Here is a 21,048-nt window from a genome sequence, read left to right as displayed (position 1 = left end):
GGTCCCTTCCCCTCGAGACACTCCCGCCGGGCAGGGCAGTATCCGGAGGAGCCCATGATCGTGGGTCGGCAGCGATTGGCTGCCTCAGAGCGAACCCGTCGACGCCGGAATAACCTGTGTTTCTACTGTGGGGAAGCAAGACACTGATTCAGGCGTGTCCTACTCGACCAGCGGGAAACTCCAACCCAAGGCCCCGTGAGGGGGCTGGTCTTGGGACACTCGGGGCCCCCTCCCGACAATTTGTTCACTATACCACTGACCCTACAGTGGCAAGACCGTTCGATCCAAAACCCAGGCCCTGTTGGACTCAGGGGCTGGGGGAAACTTTATTAGTTTGGAACTGTCTGAGCAATGGCGACTACCGGCGAGGATTGCCACCCGGCTGTGCTGGTGATGTCCATTCAGGGAACAGTACTACCCAATCCCATCTCTCGACTCACTCCGCCGGTTAGAGCTAAGAGTGGCCCAGCAGCCACCGGGAGAAGATCCAATTCCTGATAATGCCTAAGTCCATTCATCCCCTGGTGTTGGGCCTGCCATGGCTACGCCGCCATTCACCCCTGATGATTGGACGTCGGGGCCACATACGGGGCTGGGGGGAGGACTGCTCGGAGCATGTCTGACCCCGGTAGGGAACCCCTGCTGGGTGCTGGCAACCACCCTGGGAAGACTGCAGGCCTGCAAGGCGGCCCCTACCTAAGGAATACAGGCCTACGCCGATGTCTTTAACACAGTAGAGGCGGACAGGTTGCCCCCGCATCAGCATTTTGATTGTGCTATTAATCTACTGCCGGACCGGATGCCACCTCCCGGGAGGCTGTATACTCTCTCCCGGGGTGAATCAGCGGCCATGCGGGCCTATGTACAGGAAAACCTGGAGAAGTGATGCATCCAAGCATTGTCCTCCCCGGCGGGAGCAGGCTTCTTCTTTGTCAGCAAGAAGGACGGAACCCTCAGGCCCTGTATCGATTACCAGGCCCTGAACGCCATTACGGTTAAGGACCGGTACCCGTTGCCCTTAATTCCAGAGCTATTTGACAGACTCCAGGGGGCCCGGGTATTCACGAAGCTGGACCTGAGAGGGAGCGTACAATCTCATTCGGATTCGACAGGGCGATGAGTGGAAAACCGCGTTCAATACTCACGAGGGGCATTTCGAGTACTTGGTCATGCCCTTCGGATTATGCAATGCCCCGGCGGTTTTCCAGAAGTTTATCAACCACGTGTTTCAGGATCTCCTCTACTCATTTGTCATCGTCTACCTAGACGACATCCTGGTATTTTCCCCGGTCCCCACAGGAACATGTGGACCATGTAACCGAGGTCCTCAGGCGCCTAAGCAACACCGACTATCTGCCAAGCTAAGCAAGTGCGTATTTCACTAGTTGGTGGTGCCCTTCCTGGGCTATATCATTTCCGGGCATGGGTTCCAAATGGACCCGGACAAAGTGAGAGCAATTCGGGACTGGCCACAGCCGCAGAACTTAAAGGCCCTACAAGATTTTTGGCTTTGCAAACTATTACCGCCAATTCTTCGATCACTACTCCCTAGTCACGGCTCCCTTGACAGCTCTCACCCGGAAGGAGCGGATGTGCAGCACTGGCCAGACCCGGCGCTGGAGGCGTTTGCGCCTAAAGAAGGCTTTCTTGTCGGCTCCCATCCTCCGAAGTTCAGACCCTAGTAAACCTTTCGTGGTGGAGGTGGACGCCTCGGCGTGGGGGCCGGGCCATTCTCTCTCAGGTCACCTCCTCTGGGAAACTACTGCCGTGCTTTTTTTTTTCTCACGAAAGTTCTCCCCGCCGAGCGGAACTACACGGTGGGGGATCGAGAGCTCCTGGCCCTCAAGCTGGCCCTGCAAGAATGGAGGTACCTGCTGGAGGGCGCCGAACATGTTTTCACAGTAGTAACCGACCAGAAGAACCTGCTGTATCTCCAAGGAGCCAAGAGGCTCAATCCATGACAGGCTCGGTGGTCCTTATTTTTTTGGTAGATTCCAGTTTCGTCTGATGTTCCGGCCCGCGGAAAAGAACATTCTTGCCGACGCCCTCTCCTGGGCATTGAGGCCCCCGAGGAGCCTGAGGACTCGCAGCCTATGTTGAACCCGGAGTGCCCTGCCAGTAATGCCTACGGCCCTGGTACCTACCAGAACGCTGGTAACCTCGTCAAGACCGGAGGAGAGCGATGCACTGGGCCCACTCGTCAGCGTTTGCAGGGCATTTGGGTTCCATAAAACATTGCACCTGCTCGCGCGACAGTACACTGGCCTCGGATGGCACAGGACGTGCTTCACTTTGTGTCTTCCTGCCCCGTTTGCGCCAGGACCAAGTCAACGGCTTAGGGCGGCCGTGGGGGGAACTCCAGCCCATGCCGGTTGCCACAAGGCCCCTGAGAGGAACTCTCCATGGACTTCATCACCGACTTACCTCGCTCCCAGGGGCATACGGTCATCTGGGTAGTAGTGGGACCGTTTTTCCAGGATGGCTCACTTTATTCTCCTGAAGGGACTCCCCTCAGCAGCCACTCTGGCCACTTACTTCGTCCAGCACATCTTCCGCCTGCACGGGCTCCCCGTACGGATCATCAGCTACTGGGGAACCCAATTCACCTCACGGTTCTGGAAGGCGTTATGTGCCGCCTTAGGAGTCAGGCCCACTTCTCGTCGCCTACCATCCTCAGACAAACGGGGGTGGTGGAACTTATTAACCAGACCCTGAAGGGCTTCCTCCGAGCCCTCGTGAACAACCGCCAGGACAACTGGGTGTCACTCCTTCCATGGGCAGAGTTCGCCTACAACAATAGCCTACACTTGGTCTCTCAGCAGTCCCCGTTCTCTGTGGTGTTCGGCCGGCACCCCCGGCTTCCTTCGGCTATCTCCTCGGAACCAGATATTCCACAGGTACAGCGAGTCCTGAATAGTATGCAGGACACCTGGAAGATGGTCCGCGAACAGCTGCGGAGGGCAGCTGTCAAGTACAAACTATACGCGGACCGCCGCCGCCGCCCCGCGCCTGTGTTCCAACCTGGGCAAAAGGTCTGGCTAAGCACCAAGCACCTACGGCTCCGGCTGCCGTCTCGACGGCTAGCACCACGCTTCATCGGACCCTTTTCCATTCAGGATCGGATTGGGACCGTCACCTACCGGCTTCGTCTGCCCCAGTCTCTGCGGGTGCACAACGCATTCCACGTATCTCTCCTGAAACCGTTTCAGAGGTCCCGCTGGCATTCAAGAGGGGAGGCATCGGTGATTCCAGATTCCGAACCAGATCCAGAGTTCGAGGTTCAGGAGATTGTAGACTCCAAGTGGAAAAGAGGAAGGCTGTATTACCTCATCTCTTGGAAACACTTTGGCCCAGAGGATAACTCATGGGAGCCGGACTCCAATGTACACGCTCCGGGCCTAGTACATGAATTTAATCTACGCTATCCACAGAAACCTGGACCCCGGGAAGGAAGGGGGTCTTCCGGGGGAGAATACTGTCCCGTCTTCCGCCGGGACCAACACTCACCTGCTCGCCGCTGGTACCAGTGGGCCTTGGGCCCCGGGGCTGCCACGGATGGCCGGCCTTCGCCGCAGGTACTCCGGTGGCCGGCTATCGCCGGCCAGTGGGGGGAAACGGCTATTGCCTTCAGTCCAGCCACAGAGGATCGCAGGTTGTTCTCGCCTTGTTCCCGCCGATGGCCGGCTTTCCACTTCCGGGATGGAACCCCTGCAACATGGCGCCGGCGGAGGATAGCCGGCGTCTCTTCCGGTTGCGGGATCAAGCAGGGGAAGCGGTGACTAGCGTCACCTCGGATTGGTTACGTGAAGGATCAACCGCAGGAAGCACCAGCTGGGGTCCCGCGCTAATGAGAAGGCCTACTTAAGGAGCACCACTCCTCCTAGCCAGTGCTTCGGCTTCTCGTTCCTGAGAGCTCCGCATCGTTGGATGGAACTCTGTACCTTGCTATCTGCTATTGCCTGCTTTGACCCTTGCCTGCTACTGACTCTTCTGGACCGCTGCCTGCCTTGACCCTTGCCTGCTACTGACTCTTCTGGACCGCTGCCTGCCTTGACCCTTGCCTGCTACTGACTCTTCTGGATTTTTTTAACAAATTGTATTTCCACTATTCATAATATATTGTAAGCCACACTGAGCCCGCAAAAAGGTGGGAAAATGTGGGATACAAATGCAATAAATAAATAATCAAAATAAAGCAAACTGCACTAATGTTGTATTTGATTAATATCTGCTTCATATTTGGCTAATGTGGGAATGTATCCCTTCAGTCATCAGTGGGAAAGATGTATATAAATATTCTGTTCTTTGGACAGTGAATTGAATTTGTTCTCTCTTTCCCCCCCCCCCCCCCCCCCCACTTATTCTTTTGGCAATTTATTGTCCTCCTTTGCCAGGGTGACATGGTATGAGTGGTGTCTCTTCTAAGACATACCCTTCAATTACATATAGGCTGGCAAGTGCTTTCCCAGTCCTCCGAGTATGACTGTATTATCCCATTTGATGCAGTCCGACTTATCAACCCCAGTGGTTGGAGGTTCTGAACCTAAATTCACTGACCTGCGTGCTGAGCTACAGACATTTTTTGCAACTCCCTCCCTCCCACCCACCTTCCTTTTCTTTTTGTCCTAATGTATTGATTAGATTTAAAATATTTTTTCTCTTTGTAAGCCTTGATTTTACTACATTACAAGGTACTTAAGCAATAAGAGTGGTAAAATTGAGCGTGTTCAATTCATGTTTCCTAAACATTTGTGTGCTAGGGAGAGAGAGCAACCTCCACGCTTTGCCCAACCTGGAACCTTTGAATTTGAGTATTCTTCTCGGTGGAAAGCACTAGATGAAATGGAAAAACAACAGCGGGAACAAGTTGACAGGAACATGAGAGATGCCAAAGATAAACTAGAAGCTGAAATGGAATCAGCTAGACATGAGCACCAGCTGATGCTGATGAGGCAAGGTAAATTTGCAGTATTCCTGTTCCTGAGCATGCTTGTCTGTTTGCTTTCATGTGACAAATAATTTTCTTTGAAAACCAAATAAGATTTTTTATTATGTAAATTGGCAGATGAGTAAATTATATTTGAACATTCTTATTAATGTAATCAGATATGTGGGGGTCCTATTACAATTTTTAAAATTACTTCATTTTCTCTGCCTGAGCTCAATTGTTCTGCACAATTTGGGGGGTTGTTATCCTTCCCACCAGCAGGTGGAGGTAAAGAAAAAAAAAAAACCTGAATTCTACCAGTGACGACATTGGTATAAGCTGTAGTGGCTCCTGGAAGATTGCATTATTTTTCTGTATCTTCAGTAGGTGGTAGGTTGCTGTTCAGTGTCCCCAAGTTCCTGGCGGTTTGGTCTGCTGCTCTTGAGGCATCGAGAAATACATTCCCGATGACAGAGACAACGTTCACAGGTTTCACCTGCTGCTGTTTTAATGTAGCAGGAACCTGTTCCCTCTACCTCTGGGGTTGGGGTGGCGGGAGACTCTTTTTTTCCTTCTTCCTTTGGGTGAGTAGTTTTTGGCTCAAGAGCTTTGCTCAGATGATCAAGCAGACCCTGATGGCAGATGATGGATCCCTCTTTTTTTCTGGGGGCCAAATGCCACTTGGAGTGGAGGAGTGGCCTAGTGGTTAGGGCACTGGTCTTACAATCCAGAGGTGGCCGGATCAAATCCCACTGCTGCTCCTTGTGATCTTGGGCAAGTCATTCAACCCTCCATTGCCTCAGGTACAAACTTAGATTGTAAACCCTCCTGGGACAGAGAAATATCCAGAGTACCTGAATGTAACTCACCTTTAGCTACTACTGAAAAGGTGTGAGCAAAATCTAAAATAAATAAGATAGGAAGGCATGTTTACAGAGGTGTCTGCGTCTTTGGGGATGGATATGGGGGGGGGGGGGGTTCAGAGGTCCTGTTGGAAACAGGATGCTGGGCTTCATGGGCCTTCGGTCTGTCCCAGTATGGCAGTACTTATGTCCTATGCCCTCAGAGCCATAGGAGGAATGATCACACATTATCCAGCTCTTTCAGAGAGAGGAGGAATTTTGTCTCTTTGATGAGGTTACTGTTTCTCTGGCTATGGTGCAGACTGCGGATGCAGATCTTGTGGATGGGGACCCCTTGCTGGAGGGCCTCCCAAGCATTTTCCCTTACACAAGGCTCTCATCTGCATGATGATGGAGGTTTGGGAAGTTCTGGATGACCCTCTTTGAGGCACCAGTCGCTCTGGAGGAGATCTCCGAAGTATTTGTTGTTCCTTAAAGTTGACACCCTTGTTACTGCAGTCATGAAGGTGACCTCAGTCCCTGTTCATGGGGGTTCGGTCCTCAAGGAATACCACTGTAAAAGTGGAGTAGCAGCTTAGCTTCGCTTTTTTCATAGGGGCATTCAGGTGGCTATCTGCAGAGTCTACGTCATGCAGGCCATACTGCGGTGGCTGCAGCAGCTCCCAGTGTCCCCAAAGGTGACTCGCTTGGAGTTGGGTGCAGCCTTTTTGGTGGATGTTCTTTAAAGATCTGGTCTACTTTGCTTCCTTATCGGTTGCCACTTTGGTGTTGGGGTGCTGGTGGTTGTGGTTCCACCACTGAGAGCCAGATGCAGCCTCCAAGAAGTTGTTGAGCCAGTTGCTCTTTAAGGGGGTGCTTGCTTTTCTGTAAGGAAATCGAAGTTGATGAAGGACATGGGAGAGGCATGTTTTCTAGGACTCCTTACTCTTTGCCAGAGGGGAGCACATCGCATTGCAGCTTCTAAGGGATGTTCCAAAGGGGAAAATTGTTTCCTGTCTTTGTGGTGCTCCCTTGCCCAAGGAGAGGGTCAGAGTAGGCCCTTCAAGCAGGGCGCCTTTAGTGGCCCTTGCAAATCAGGTGCTTCTTCATCCTCTGGGTGAGTGGCAGCTGGCCGACCCACCCACCCAATAAGGGCGATCTGGGCCCCTTGGTTGTCCTAGTGGTGGTGGTGGTGGGGGGGGGGGGTTCAGGCTGTTGCTCTCCTGGGACATCTCATATCAGTTTGTCTTGGAGGTGATGGAGAGGTCATACTCCTGGGAGTTTGCCCATCCAGTTCCCGAAGCTTTCATGTCCTCCCCTTGTGGCTCTGCCCTAAAGCAAGCGGTCACTAACACCTTTGTGCTCTCAGTGGTAGAGCTTGTGTTGCCAGCAGAGTGTGGTCAAGGCTGGTATTCCATCTATTTTGTAGTCTTAAATAAAAAGGGTGGTCCTTCCTGCTCATTCTAGTCCTTAAAGGGGTGAATGCTTTCCTGGGGGTTCAGCACTTCCGCATTTATTCAATTGGAATCGAGGACTTTGGCTGAAATTGCGAAGGCAGAACTGGATGGTACTATACTGAAGAGTAGACCACTTCGAATTAGATTTGCTACACATGAAGCAGCGTTGACTGTCAAAAACCTTTCACCTGTAGTTTCTAACGAGCTTCTTGAAGAAGCTTTTTCATTTTTTGGCCCAATGGAGAGAGCAGTTGTTGTTGTGGATGATCGTGGTAGAGCTACAGGAAGAGGTTTTGTAGAGTTTGCTGCAAAACCACCTGCTCGAAAAGCCCTAGAGAAATGTGCTGAAGGGGCTTTCCTTCTGACAACGTGAGTTAAATGATTAAAGCTACAATTGTATAACAGTTGTATAATTACATAACTTCCATTTTTTCAGTGTAGTTACGTTTCCATTATGTTACTTCCCACTATTCCAGGACATGTGGGTAGTCATGTCCATTGACCAGCAGGTGGAGATAGAGGGCTATATAGTGGTGCTCAGTTCTGTATTCTCTATCAGCCCAGTTCCTCAGTATCTTCTGTCTTCATCAGGTGGATGGACAGATTGGCTCTGAGGCTTTGTCTCCTTGCCCAGTTTGGTTAACTGGTTTCCAGTTGAGTGTGGTGTTCATGATTGAGACTGATATACCTGGTGGTGCTGGGTCCCTGTTCTCTCGCCTGGAGGGTCCGTTTTTCCCCTGGCTCTTCTTTCTCTGGATGCCTGTTTAGTAACTGGGCATGCCTGAAAAAAACAAACAAGGCGGGACTGGTAGTTTGGAGGCGGGGATAGTGCTGGGCAGACTTATAGGGTCTGTGCCAGAGCTGGTGGTGGGAGGCGGGACTGGTAGTTTGGAGGCGGGGATAGTGCTGGGCAGACTTATAGGGTCTGTGCCAGAGCTGGTGGTCGGGAGGCGGGGATAGGGCTGGCCAGACTTATACGGTCTGTGCACTGAAGAGGACAGTACAAATAAAAAAGTAGCACATATGAATTTATCTTCTTGGGCAGACTGGATGGAACGTGCAGGTCTTTTTCTGCCGGCATCTACTATGTTTACTATGTTTATAGAGACTCTACGCTCTGTAATCGCATTGGTTTGGCCGGGGAAGTTTTTAACATCCCTGGACCTCACTGAAGCCTACTTACATTTCCCCATTGTGGGTTTCCACAGGAAGTATTTGTGCTCCTGTTTGTAGGGGCAGCATTCTCGGTTCTGGGCTTTGGTTTTTGCCTGGCTTCGGCACTATGCACCTTTTCCAAGGGTGTGGTGGTGGCTGTTCAACTGAGATGCCGAAGGGTGCAGGTTCACCTGTACCTGGATAACTTGCTGATTCAGGCTGACTTGGAGGTGGAGTCAGTTCAAGCCATGGTTCAGGTGATTTAACTTCTTGAGTCATTGGCCTTGGTTGTGCATTGAACCAAGAGTCACTTGGTTCTCTCTCATGTGCTGGAGTACCTGGAGGTCTGGTTTGACATGGTCCGGGGACTGGTGTTCCTCCCGGAGGAGTGGGTGCAGAAGCTACAGGCGCAGCAACAGTAGTTATGTGAAGTTCAGATGCCCACAGTTTGGGACTGCTTGCATCTTTTTGGCTGTGGATGTTGTCCCTTGGGCAAGGGCCCACTGGCATTCTCTACAGTGGGCCCTCTTGAAGTGGTGGTTCGTAGCTGGTCAGGACTTTGTCTTTTTCCTCTCATGCCCAGGTGAGGCTTAGACTTGACTGGTGGGACTGTGCAGCCCATCTGTTGAAAGGGATTTTCCTTAGCATCTCTCCAGCCCAGCCCAGAAGACTGGTGGGATGTGCACGTCTTCCAGCAGGTGGAGACTGAGAACTCTGATTCTTGTGATAGTCAATAAGAGCCCAGCTCAGCCCCTGCAAGCCTCAGTATTCTCAGTCTCCAGCAGGTGAAAGATGTGGTTAGCCCTTCAGTCTCATTGTTTAATTTCTGTCTTTACTTTAAAAAAAAAAAAAAAAAAAACCCCAAAAAACGCAGAACTGTTTTCTTCCCTTGGTAGAGTAGTCCAGTCCTTTTCTCTGTGTGCCGCTGGAGTTCTTTCTTTTTTTTTTTGGGTAGCTGGCTGAGGCTGAGATCCATGGGGCCTCGGGTAGCCGGGTCCCTCCTCCCATCTCTTCCTGAGCTTTTCTGCTCTAGATTGACCTTTGAGGGAAGGGTTTTGCAGTTCCAAGGGGAGCAGTCACATTTACTGTGCTTAAACAAGGAAAAAAAAAAGTACAGCAAAGTTTAAATTAAAAAAAATCAAAGATACCGTCTAGCCACCAACATGACTCTGCTCCTTTTTTTAATTGATGGCTGTTTTCTCTTAGAGGCTTGGGCTGGTTTATGTGTGCACGATGGCAGAAAAGTCGTGCCAGAGTTCTGTGTGTCTGCGGCGCGGTCTCACAGCGGCTGCTACTTATGATCTGTACTGTGTCGGAATCTATGGCTCAGACTTTTCAGCTGACGTGGGAGCTCGCTCTAACGGCTACTGCTGTGTCGGCTGCTTCTTCAGAGCAGGCAATGGTCGACAAGCCAGGTGCAGTTTTGGCAGGAACATCCACCATCTTGAACAGGCGTTTCTCTCGGTGCAGCTCTCAGAGCAGCCTCAGGTTAGCGGCTGAGCCTGCAGCTCTACAGGGAGTATGGATTCATGAGGACAGATTTCCTCTAGAGTTTGTCTTGGTGATGTAAGGACATTTTTAATGAATCTTCTCCTCTGGCTACTGTGACTCCGGAGGCTCCCTGGGCAACCGGCTGTGGAGCCAAACAGCCCCGAGTGTCCTGGGAGGATCAGAAGTTAACTTTGGACATGGATTAAGAGTCCGGGGGCAAGATGGGGATCTGGAGGACTTGATGTGAAGACCCTGGTTGGGGGAATCTGGAGGACTTCGATTTGGAAACAGGGGAGTTTGGGGCTAAGGAAGATGTCTTTGCTTCCCAAGCAGATTTCTCTCCGGTTGAGGACCCTTCGATGACACGGGCCTTCCATAAGGTGGATCTGCAGGAGCTTATTGTGCTGGTAGCTTTTCTGCATTCAATTTTGAGGAAGTTTCTGTACAGCACAAGGAGGATCCCTTGGTTAAGGGAGTCTGTAGGTCAGTGGGTCCTTTCCTATGCATCAGGACATCAGGGATATTGTCCAGGCGCTAGTGGGATGTTCCAGATGCCCCCTTCCGCTTGGCTGACTCTATGGTTAGACTTATCCGCTGCCAGAGTAGGATAAGGACTGGCTCAAGCCCCCCAATTGTGGATGCGGTTGTTTCTTGCTGTGACCAGAAAAAATACTGTATCTGTAGATAGTGGTACGGCTCTGAGACCCTCAGGACCATCATATAGAGATTCTTTTAAAGCATGTTTTGACGTTTCGGCCTTGGTGGTTCAAGTGGCCATCTGTGAGAGAGTACTGGACAGAGACTCATACGATTTCTCCTTAGTGGACCAGGAGGTGGCTAAGATTGAGATGGGTTCAGCTTTTCTGTCAGATGTGCTTTATGACTTGCTGCTGGCATCTGCAAAGTCCATGGCATTGAGTGTGGCGGTGCGAAGATTCTCTTGCTTTGGGCTGGTCAGCGGATTCAGCCTCAAAGTCAAAACTACGTACGTTCCCTTTTCAAGGGTCGTTATTTGGTGAGGAGTTGGATAAGTTGGTTAAATAGGGAGAATCAAAGATTCCTTGTCTTCCGGAGGATTGCTCAAAATCCTTTGGCAGGGGTGCCTCAGCCGTTAGAGGATGTGGACGTGATACTAAGTGTCTTTGGTCAGGCAGCGGTGCTACCTCCCAAAGGCCCTGTTACTTCCAGTGTACGCAGCACTTTCGTGGGAGCTGGCTTGTAGGTCAGGACAGTGGTTTCACCTCTCCAGATCAGTCATCTCGTCCAATGAAGGTGTTTGGCCCATTTTCCAGTGGGAGCACGATTGAGAGATTTCTTGGAAGTGGGCCCAAATTACCTCAGATCAATGGGTCCTTGACATTATTGTTCTGGCTACTCTCTCGAGTTCCCTCATTCCCTGCCAGTTGGCCTTTTTGGTATCCCCCTTTCAATTACGGAGAAAGGCATTGGCGGTCAAAGACAACCATGACTAGGTTAGTCGCCCTGCCTGCAGTTTGCCCTGTGCCAGAACTCGAATGGGGAACAAGCTAGCATTCCATCTATTTTGTAGCCCTGAAGATGGAGGGTTTCCTATCTGCCCATCCTAGATCTCAAAACAGGTCAACAGAGCTCTCATGTCTTCCCTTTATAGATGGAGAATGCTGCGGTTGGTTGTTGTAGGTATGTATTCCGGTGAATTTGTGCACCAGCACTTCCTTCAGTTCGCGGTGTTGTCAACATTTTCAGTTTTGTGCAGTGCTATACGGCCTTGTGACAGCCCCCAGGAACTTTACCAAGATCATGATGGTAGTGGCAGCTGCCCTTCGCAGACGGGGTATTCTGGTCCATTCTTACCAAGACAGTTGGTTGATCCGGGTGAAGTCGTATGAGGAGAATTGTTTAAAAAAACAAACCCAAAAACAATCCTGGAAGCCTAGGCCAAATATATTCCGTGTATTAAAAAGGAGGGAAGAAGATCAAACCACAGTTGGCATGGTTAAAAAGTGAAGTGAAGGAAGCTGTTAGAGCTAAAGAAAATCCTTCAGAAAATGGAAGAAGGAACTGACTGAAAATAATAGAAACAGCATAAGGAATGTCAAGTCAAATGCAAAGTGCTGATAAGGAAGGCAAAGAGGGACATTGAAAAAAAGATTGCGTTGGAGGCAAAACACAGTAAATTTTTTTTAGGTATATTAAAAGCAGGAAGCTGGCAAAAGAATCAGTTGGACCCACTAGATGACCGAGGGGTAAAAGGAGCAATCGGGGAAGACAAAGCCATAGCGGAAAGATTAAATGAATTCTTTGCTTCGGTCTTCACCGAGGAAGATTTGGGAGAGATACCGGTGCCAGAAATGGTATTCAAAGCTGACGAGTCAGAGAAAGTGAATGAACCTGGAGGATGTAATGGGGCAATTTGACAAATTGAAGAGTAGCAAGTCTCCTGGACCGAGTGGTATTCATCCCCGATAACTGAAAGAATTGAAAAATGAACTTGCGGAACTATTGTTAGCAATTTGTATTTTATCTTTAAAATCAAGTGTGGTACCAGAAGATTGGAGGGTAACTCATTTAATGACGATTTTTTAAAAAGGTTCCAGAGGAGATCTGGGAAGTTATAGACCGGTCAGCCTGACGTCAGTGCTGGGCAAAATGGTAGAGACTATTATAAAGAACAAAATTACAGAGCATATTCAAAAGCATGGATTAATGAGACAAAGCCAACATGTATTTAGTGAAGGGAAATCGTGACAAAACCCAATGTCTCATACTCTCGTCCCCCCATAGCCCACTCACTGAAACTACTCTTCCAGTTCTACCAATTTCCAACAGGTTGCGTCTTTTAGGAGTGAATCTGGATGTGCACCTACAGTTAGACAATCATGTGCAAATGGTCTCCAAAAGAATGTTTAACGCTATGTGGATGCTTCGACGCATAAGATATTTCCTTCCCAGAACCCTTGTGCACTGGTTAGTCCTGTCCCATCTTGATTACTACAGTGGGATTTATGCGGGCTGCACAGTCTCTATTAAAAAAGTTCCAGACAGTCCAGAACACAGGCACGAGACTGATTTGGGGGTAAACACGATTAGCACGTGCACAGCCTCTGCGCTACAACCTCCATTCGCTACCTGTACAGGAACGTATCACTTTTAAATCTGTGCTTTAACCATAAAATTATCTATGGGCTTGCCCCGACTATATGCTCAACTTGATTGATCTACCACTAAGGAATTCTGTGCCTGCTGCATGGTCATATTTCAACTACATTTTTCTAACTGCAAGGGCGTCAAATACAAGATGATTTCTTTCCTCTTCTTTCCGCTATTGTTGCCCAAAATTCTGGAACGCACTGCCAAAGCACCTCAAAATGCAAATGGACCACATCCTCTTCAAGAAATTGCTGAAAACTTACCTCTTTGTTAAAATGTACTCTCCTAGTTACTCTGCTGATTGATATTCCCCAATACATTTCCCATCTTGCCTAGTTTTCCACTGGTTAGTTAATGCTCCCCTTGTACAACCTTTGTTCACTTTATCTGTGTCTTCACAATTTGTAATTTTCCTAATTGTCTGTAAGCCACATTGTGCCTGCATGTGTGGGGAAAATGTGGGATACAAAGGAACCATAATAAATATTACATTTCTTTGAAGGGGTGAACAAACATATGGATAAAGGTGAGCCAGTCGATATTGTGTATCTGGATTTTTTGTTTCTTTTTTTTTTCTTTATAACAGCTTAATTTTACAAGCACTAAAATAACTTGCCAGAAATACAGAGAAAATAACACACACGAATTATTCAATCAGGTAATTCTATACTCTTCCTTAGACCACAAAATAGGGAGTGAAACAAGACAAGGAGATCAATTAAAACAGTAAACAAAGAAAACGTGGTATTAACATGATTATCCCTAGTTATTATTGATCTGAATCATTATTCCACATTGATCGTCTGGTTGGCTTCTTCAAACCCAAAACGGTGTATAGTCAATTTATTTCGTTGGAAACATACTTATTGTCCAATATTAGTGGAGATAATACACCTGATTTCATTTTTTTTCTTTTAAAACCAGAAATTATTTAACAATACAAACACCTGAGTCTCTAATCCAATTCCCACTGATTAAGGTAATCCCAGTTTCACAGGCTTCACTCCTTTTGAATTAATATACTAAGATGAATCATTTCAGAGGAAAAAACTTTAGGAGTCATACCCGGAACTCTGGGAAAACAACAATCTTGATATTAATCTGTAATAATATTCATTTTGTTCAAATTTTTCTGGTCTATTTTCAAAATCTTAACTGTTTCCTACTCCTGTAGAACTTCATTTGCTGTATCAATTTTTCATTCTCAAAGGATTCGATTAGATTATCCATGTGGCTCACTAATAAGATTATATCTGAAGCAAAATTATTTACTACCAAGGTTAGGTCCTGGAGTGCCTTCCAGATGATACTCAGTGTAACCTCCACGGGAGCCAAAACCTCCAAGCTGATAGCTCTTACGGGTTGAGTGGCACCGCTGACACGGGTTCAGCTGTAAACGACTTCCGTTTCAGCATACACTCCTAACTCACTCCTCCACTCCTTTGGACATGGTGGTTAAATGATTCGGGAGCGATGAAGTTGTTTCCAGGTCCAAGAGCCTAGACGCTTCTTCGCTGGCATTAATCAAAGGACTCACCAACCCAGTTATCTGTGGGCAGCTTGTCACGCAGCGGTCCCACACTTGCTGCACAGGGGACAAAACGCTGGTCATCGGAGGCTGACCCCCCCCCCCCCCCATTGTCCCCTTCCTCTCAGTAAAGGTAACTGCAAATGCAGAGAGGAAATTTCAAGTAAACAAAGACAGAACTTCAGAGGACAGCTGGGCCATTGAGCGTACGAGCTTCAGTACGCTCTCCCTAGTTTGGGACACTCTGTCTGGTTTCTCCTCAGAGGCCTGTCTGATATGGGTAACCTTCAGCGTAGCCCTCTGAGTCATTGAAACACAGAAGCCTCCACCGCTACAAGGTGGTGTCCCTTCGGAGGGGTGTGTCTGGATTTTCAAAAGGTGTTTGACAAAGTACCTCATGAAAGACTCCAGAGAAAATTGGAGAGTCTTGGGATAGGAGATGGTGTGAATTAAAAACTGGTTAAAAGATAGAAAACAAAGAGTAGGGTTAAATGGTCAGTATTCTCAATGGAGAAGGGTAGTTAGTGGGGTTCCCCAGGGATCTGTGCTGGGACTGCTGCTTTTTAACATATTTATAAATTACCTAGGGATGGGAGTAAATAGTGAGGTAATTAAATTTGCTGACAACACAAAGTTATTAAAAGTTGTTAAATCGCAAGAGGATTGTGAAAAATTACAAGAGGACCGTGGGAGACTGGGCACTTAAATGGCAGATGACGTTTAATGTGAACAAGTGCAAAGCGATGCATGTGGGAAAGAGGAACCCAAAGTATAGCTACATAATGCAAGGTTGCACGTTAGGAATCACCGACCAGGAAAGGGATCTAGGTGTCGTCGATGATATGTTGAAACCTTCTGCTCAGTGTGCTGTGGTGGCTAAGAAAGCACATAGAATGTTAGGTATTATCAGGAATGGAATGGAAAACAAAAATGAGGATGTTATTCCTTTGTATTGGTCCATGGTGTGACCGTACCTTGAATATTGTGTTCAGTTTTGGTCACCGCATCTCAAAAAAGATATAGTGGAATTAGAAAAGGTGCAGAGAAGGGCAGCGAAAATGATGACGGAGATGGGACAACTTCCCTATGAGCAAAGGCTAAAGCAGTTAGGGCTCTTCAGTTTGCAGAAATGACGACTGAGGGGAGATATGATACAGGTCTATAAACTGAGTGGAGCGGAATGGGTAGATGTGAAATGTCTGTTTACTCTTTCCAAAAATACTAGGATGCATACAATGAAGCTACAAAGTAGTAAATTTAAAACAAATTGGAGAAAAATGTTTCTTCACTCAAAGTGTAATTAAACTCTGGAATTCATTGCCAGAGAATGTGGTAAAGGCAGTTAGCTTAGTGGGTTTTAAATATGTTTGGATAGCTTCCTAAATGAAAAGTCCATAGACAATTATTAAAATGGACTTGGGGGAAAATCCACTGCTTATTTCTGTGATAAGCAGCATAAAATGTTTTGTACTTTTTTGGGGTCTTGCCAAGTATTTGTGGCCTGGATTGGCCACTGTTGGAAACAGGATGCTGGGCTTGATGGACCTCTGGTCTGTTCCAGTATGGCAATACTTATGTAGGATACAAAAATATTAGGAAGTGTGAGCCTCCTTAGAGGGAAGGAGTGAGTGAAACAGGGTATCATCTTCAGAAGGGAGGGGTTAAAAAGCAGTAAAGTGTGTCTGGAAGGAGGAAGTGAGAGAAAAAAGAATTCAGAGTAAAGGAGAGGAGAAAAGGGACTGGTGTGAAGAGAAATAAGTGTCTATTGGGGAAAAAATGTACAAACACAATATGGGAAAAATGTCTTGAATACATTAGACACTACTATTATTACATGATGCTACTTAAAACTACATACTACTAATAAAATCTCTGTCCAAACTACTGAACTAGATAATTGCCTTGGAAAAATAATGACACGCTCTAAAATAGGTTTTTAAATTTTATGGTATAATATTTATGAAAATCATAGGAAAAACAATACTATTTCCTTTTCCTATGATTTTCATAAATATTATACCATAAAATTTAAAAACCTATTTTAGAGCGTGTCATTGCTCATAGTTCTACATATTTTTGATCATTTACATCAAAAATATGTAGAACTATGAGCAATGAAAATAAAATAGTTTGAAATAAATGTAAGAGTCATTAATGCAATAAGCTTAAATACGGTCAAGGCTTGAGAAACACATCCGTTTTGCCCATTTCTTAAAAGAGGGACCGAGACTGAAAACTGTTCTCCAGTAGTATTTGTGACTTGGATTGGCTGCTGTTGGAACCAGGATTCTGGGCTTAATGGACCGTCGGTCTGTCCCAGTGTGGCAATTTTTATGTGAAGGGGGGGGGGGGGCTGGTTAGGGAATGGGTCTTTTAGTTGAGAGGGGACTTTACAGCTTTTAGTCCTTTATTTTTATGTTTTTCTTAATTTTCATTGGACAGACAGGTCTGTTTTTGCTAGTGGTTGATAAATTTCTTGTGGTTTTTCATTATATTGGCTTATAAATTAGTATGGAGAAGGGGAAGGGAGGTTGGATTATATTGTTTACTACTGAGCAAATACTAGTTTTATATTTTGATTAGTACTCTATTAGTTCAATAAAAAGTGTTTAAACTTAACTGATCTGGGGGAGGGGTTACATAGAACTGAGAAATGTATAGACAATGGACAATGAGACACTGTGCTATTTGATTATTGATTTTTCAATAGAAAGATTTAACACAAGAGAAACACAAGGAAAGCAAGTGAGAGACCTGTTTTCTGAAGAAGTCAGAAAGTCATGGACAGTTATATTGATGGAGTCATCACAGTGATCCCTAAGAAGGATAAGAGGATGAGAAGGGCACCTCGACATAATAGCTACGGCAAAACAGCCTTGTGACAAAATGGCCCTTCTCACGAAATAGCCCCCTTAACAAAATAGTCCCCTAGAAGAAGAAAACACATCACAAAAAAGGTGATAAACTTCAAGTGAAATCTTCACTGATAAAGGCTCCTACCAGCATTAGATTGTATAAAGCATATATAAATGTAAAACATTCTGTAGCTACCAGCTGGTATTGATCTGTTTTAAGGAAAGTATTCTTCCATCACCATGCTAATTTAAAATAACAAAAAACAATGTTGTCATCATTTTCATAGTCTTACCAACCTTATCCTGTTTGGCAAGGTAAGATTATTAGGAAAAAAATGCAGAGCCATTCTGGGCAGCCTGATCAGGCCCTTTTGTCAGGGGTCTAATTTGTCAAGGGCTGTATTGTGGTCAGGCTGTTTTGACAGGGGCTATTATGTCGGGAGCCTTTTTGTTTAGTGCTTTTTTGTCAGGGAACATTTTGACCGGGTACTGATGAGAAGAAATGGCATGAGAGGCGAGAAGGGAGGAGATCCGCCGGCAAGCGGAGAACTCAAACACCCCACGGTAAAAACAGAAGAATGCAAAGAGTGGGAGAGCGACCAAGGATTCCAGAAACTGGAGTCTTCAAAACGTTTAATAAAATTCTTCATTAATGAACATCCTCCAGTTTCTGGCATCCTTGGTCGCTCTCCCACTCTTTGCATTCTTCTATGGGAGGCGAGAAGGTCATAAATTACATGGGTAGTAGTAAAATACACTGGGGATGGAGCCTGGTAGTTAGAGACTCTATAGGGCAGAGGGGATAAATAGGTGTTCTAGGGGAGAAAGAATCAACAGGGCATATGTTCAGAAGAGAAGAAAAGATGTCAAGACTCCCGGGGTAGTGAAACTACATAAATCAACTGTGCCCTCCAGGTTATTAGTTTATACTAGTAAAAGAGGCCCGTTTCTGTGTGAAATGAAACTGGCGCTAGCAAGGGCTCCCCTTCTCACCCTCCCCCAACCCCCCTCACCCCCCCTGGGAGTTTCCTGCACCCCTGTCTTTGGAGTTCCACACCCCCGTTCGTATGTCCCTCTCTGTCCTCCGAGTTCGAGCCCCCTTCCCCTCGGAGTTTCATGCCCCCTATCTGCCTCCTTCCCTTCCCTTTGAGTTGCAGGCCCCCACTTCCCCTTCCAGGATCCGCCCCTTGCCCCCCCCCCCCCCCGTCGTCCCGTGCTGTCCGAGTTCCACACCCCCCCCCTCTTCCACCACCCAGCGCCTCCCTCCCTCCCTCTCTCTCTGTAGCCTCAGAATGCAAGCAGGACTTGTGCTACTGCCCCTGCCCTTCGTAAGTGCCGGCTGTTCTTTAAAGCTCTTTAACTCCTGCTCGGCCGGCAACAGTGAAGTCCAGCACGCATGGACGCCGCTTCAGACTGCATTCACTGCCGCTTCTGTTTCAGCTGTGCCTCTGGTCCTGCCCTCATTTCCTGTTTGCGGAAGGGTGGGACCAGAGGCACAGCTGAAACAGAAGTGAGAGTGAAGGCAGTCTGAAGCGGCGTCCGTGCATGCGTGCTGGACTTCACTGTTGCCTGCCGAGCAGGAGGTAAAAAGTTTTAAAGAACAGCCGGCACTTACGAAGGGCAGGAGCAGCAGCACACGTCCTGCTTGCACTCGGAGGCCACAGAGAGAGAGAGTAAGGGGGGCGGTGGAAATCGAAGGGGGGGGGGTGTCGGACGGGAGTGAGCCCGTGGAACTCGGACGGGAGTGGGGGGGGGGGGCATTCTTTACTCACCTCCGTTGGCTGGTGCTGGGCTCCCTTCCCTCTCACTTCCCGTTGGTCCGCCCTGTGATGTCATCCCCAGGGCGGACCAATGGGAATTGTGTTACGAACCCAGGCATCCAGACGGAGGTGCAAATTATTATATAGGATAAGTCAGATCAGAATTAGACAGCCAAGCTCCAACAGACATGGAATATTTGGATGGACTGATCCAAGATAGAAGTGGACCAGTTGTATCGTTCTACATAGAGTGCAAATACTGAGAGAACTTGGAGAGAGGGAAGCAAGAAAGTGGGTTTCTAGGGGACTGAACAGCCGTACTATGAAGGTAGGGCTGTCGGACATCTTACCTGTGATTGAGGAAAAGGCTGTGAGTGGAAGGGTCTGTGGCACCAGCCTATGGCAGTAGGCTTAGAGGAGTCCAGAGTGGACCTTGTGGATGAGAGGATGGAAGGAGAGGTGCACTAAGGAGCAGGGCTGTGAAGTTGGAGTCAGAAGCAATTTTGGGTGGAGTTGGTAAGTAAAAATGAGAAATTAATCAGTTTATATAGATATGTTGATCTATGGAATTGCTGCATTTGTGGCTAGCTGAAAGATTATCAGTCAAGATCTGACACAGTTCATAATTCTGCAAGATACAACAAATAGAAATAGGCAGTGCAGATACAATGGATAACAGTTTTGTATAACAGGAAACCTTTTATTTTTGCTGCTAAATTCAGAAGTTCTGAGAGTCGCGTGGTGCGATGCGGGAGTGAGGTTGTGTTTGCACTGAGTTCCTGCAATTCCCCCTCGTCTTTTATATTCATCTTACCTCCCCGGGGTACAAGCGTTCCTTGATTTAAGTGGACCGCAGAGCAGAATCTGTTGCAGCAGGATTCCTGGTGTTAGTGACCATACTACGCAGGATGGCGGCGAAACTTAAAACAAAAGAAAAAACCAAGGCCGCGGATCTTAAGATAGCGCCCGCACCGCAGTCGCCGAGCTCCAGCATCTGCTCAACGTGGACAGCAGAAATTGCGGCGGAGGTAACGGCAGCGTTGGACAAAAAGCTGCAGGCGATCTTTGATAGGGCGGACTCGGCCCATGAACGTCTGGACGGCTTCCATTTGGACCTAGACCACGTTCAGCAAAGGGTGAGTGATATCGAAGACCGCATGGCGTCCGAGTCACCGCCTGTGGAGGCCCTCCAGAAACGGATTGCAGATTTGGAAAATAAACTTGACGATCTCGAGAACCGATCTAGGCGCAACAATCTGCGCCTGATTGGCTTGCCAGAGCAGCTTAAAGAAGCAGAGCTGGGAAGCTTTCTGGAGGCCTGGATTCCAACTATGCTGAAACTGAACAACGTGCCAGGCCCTTTGAGGATTGAAAGGGCACATCGTCTGGGGCCACGGAGACCTGGGGCGGCACGGCCTAGGGCGGTGATTCTGAAAATCCTCAAATATGGGCACAAGCAGGCCATTCTACAAGCAATACGTGCTGGAGGAGAACTAAAATATGAAGGCCAGCGCATCCTCTGTTTCCAGGACTACTCCGCGCGGGTGGCGGCAGCGAGGAAGGAATTTGCGCCCGTGTGTGCCATCCTCCACGAGAAAAAGATTAGATTCGCGTTGTTATACCCTGCAAAATTGAGAGTGCACCATGGAGGAATAGAAAAAATTTTTGAGGATGCGCCAGCAGCTGAAGGTTTATCCAAGGTTTGGCACAGGAGGATGCGGATTGAAAGATGCACCAGCAGGATGTGACCAGTTTGAGTGTGGCTTGGGACTTCCCGCTGGAGTAAGTGGATGAAGGGAGACATTATGTAATTGGGCCGTTCGCTGAATTGCCCAGGGTTCTGTGAAAGGACCATACTACAGTCATGTGTACTGTTAAAAAATTTGACAAGATATGAAATGCCT

At 47.7% G+C, this 21,048-nt stretch overlaps 1 protein-coding gene across 1 annotated transcript in view; it reads left to right on the top strand.

Moving 5' to 3' along the window:
* PSPC1 (paraspeckle component 1) overlaps window positions 1-21,048 on the top strand; it is a 243,843-nt gene that overhangs the window by 46,725 nt on the left and 176,070 nt on the right. The window contains exon 4 of the mRNA XM_030200285.1: window positions 4,761-4,957. Within this exon, the coding sequence (XP_030056145.1) occupies window positions 4,761-4,957 (197 nt within the window). The remainder of the gene's footprint in view (window positions 1-4,760; window positions 4,958-21,048) is intronic.

This window comes from Microcaecilia unicolor, chromosome 4 (assembly GCF_901765095.1).
Source record: "Microcaecilia unicolor chromosome 4, aMicUni1.1, whole genome shotgun sequence".
Lineage (NCBI taxonomy): Eukaryota > Metazoa > Chordata > Amphibia > Gymnophiona > Siphonopidae > Microcaecilia > Microcaecilia unicolor.
Note: the sequence above shows the minus strand (reverse complement) of the source record. Positions and strands in the feature narration are given on the sequence as shown.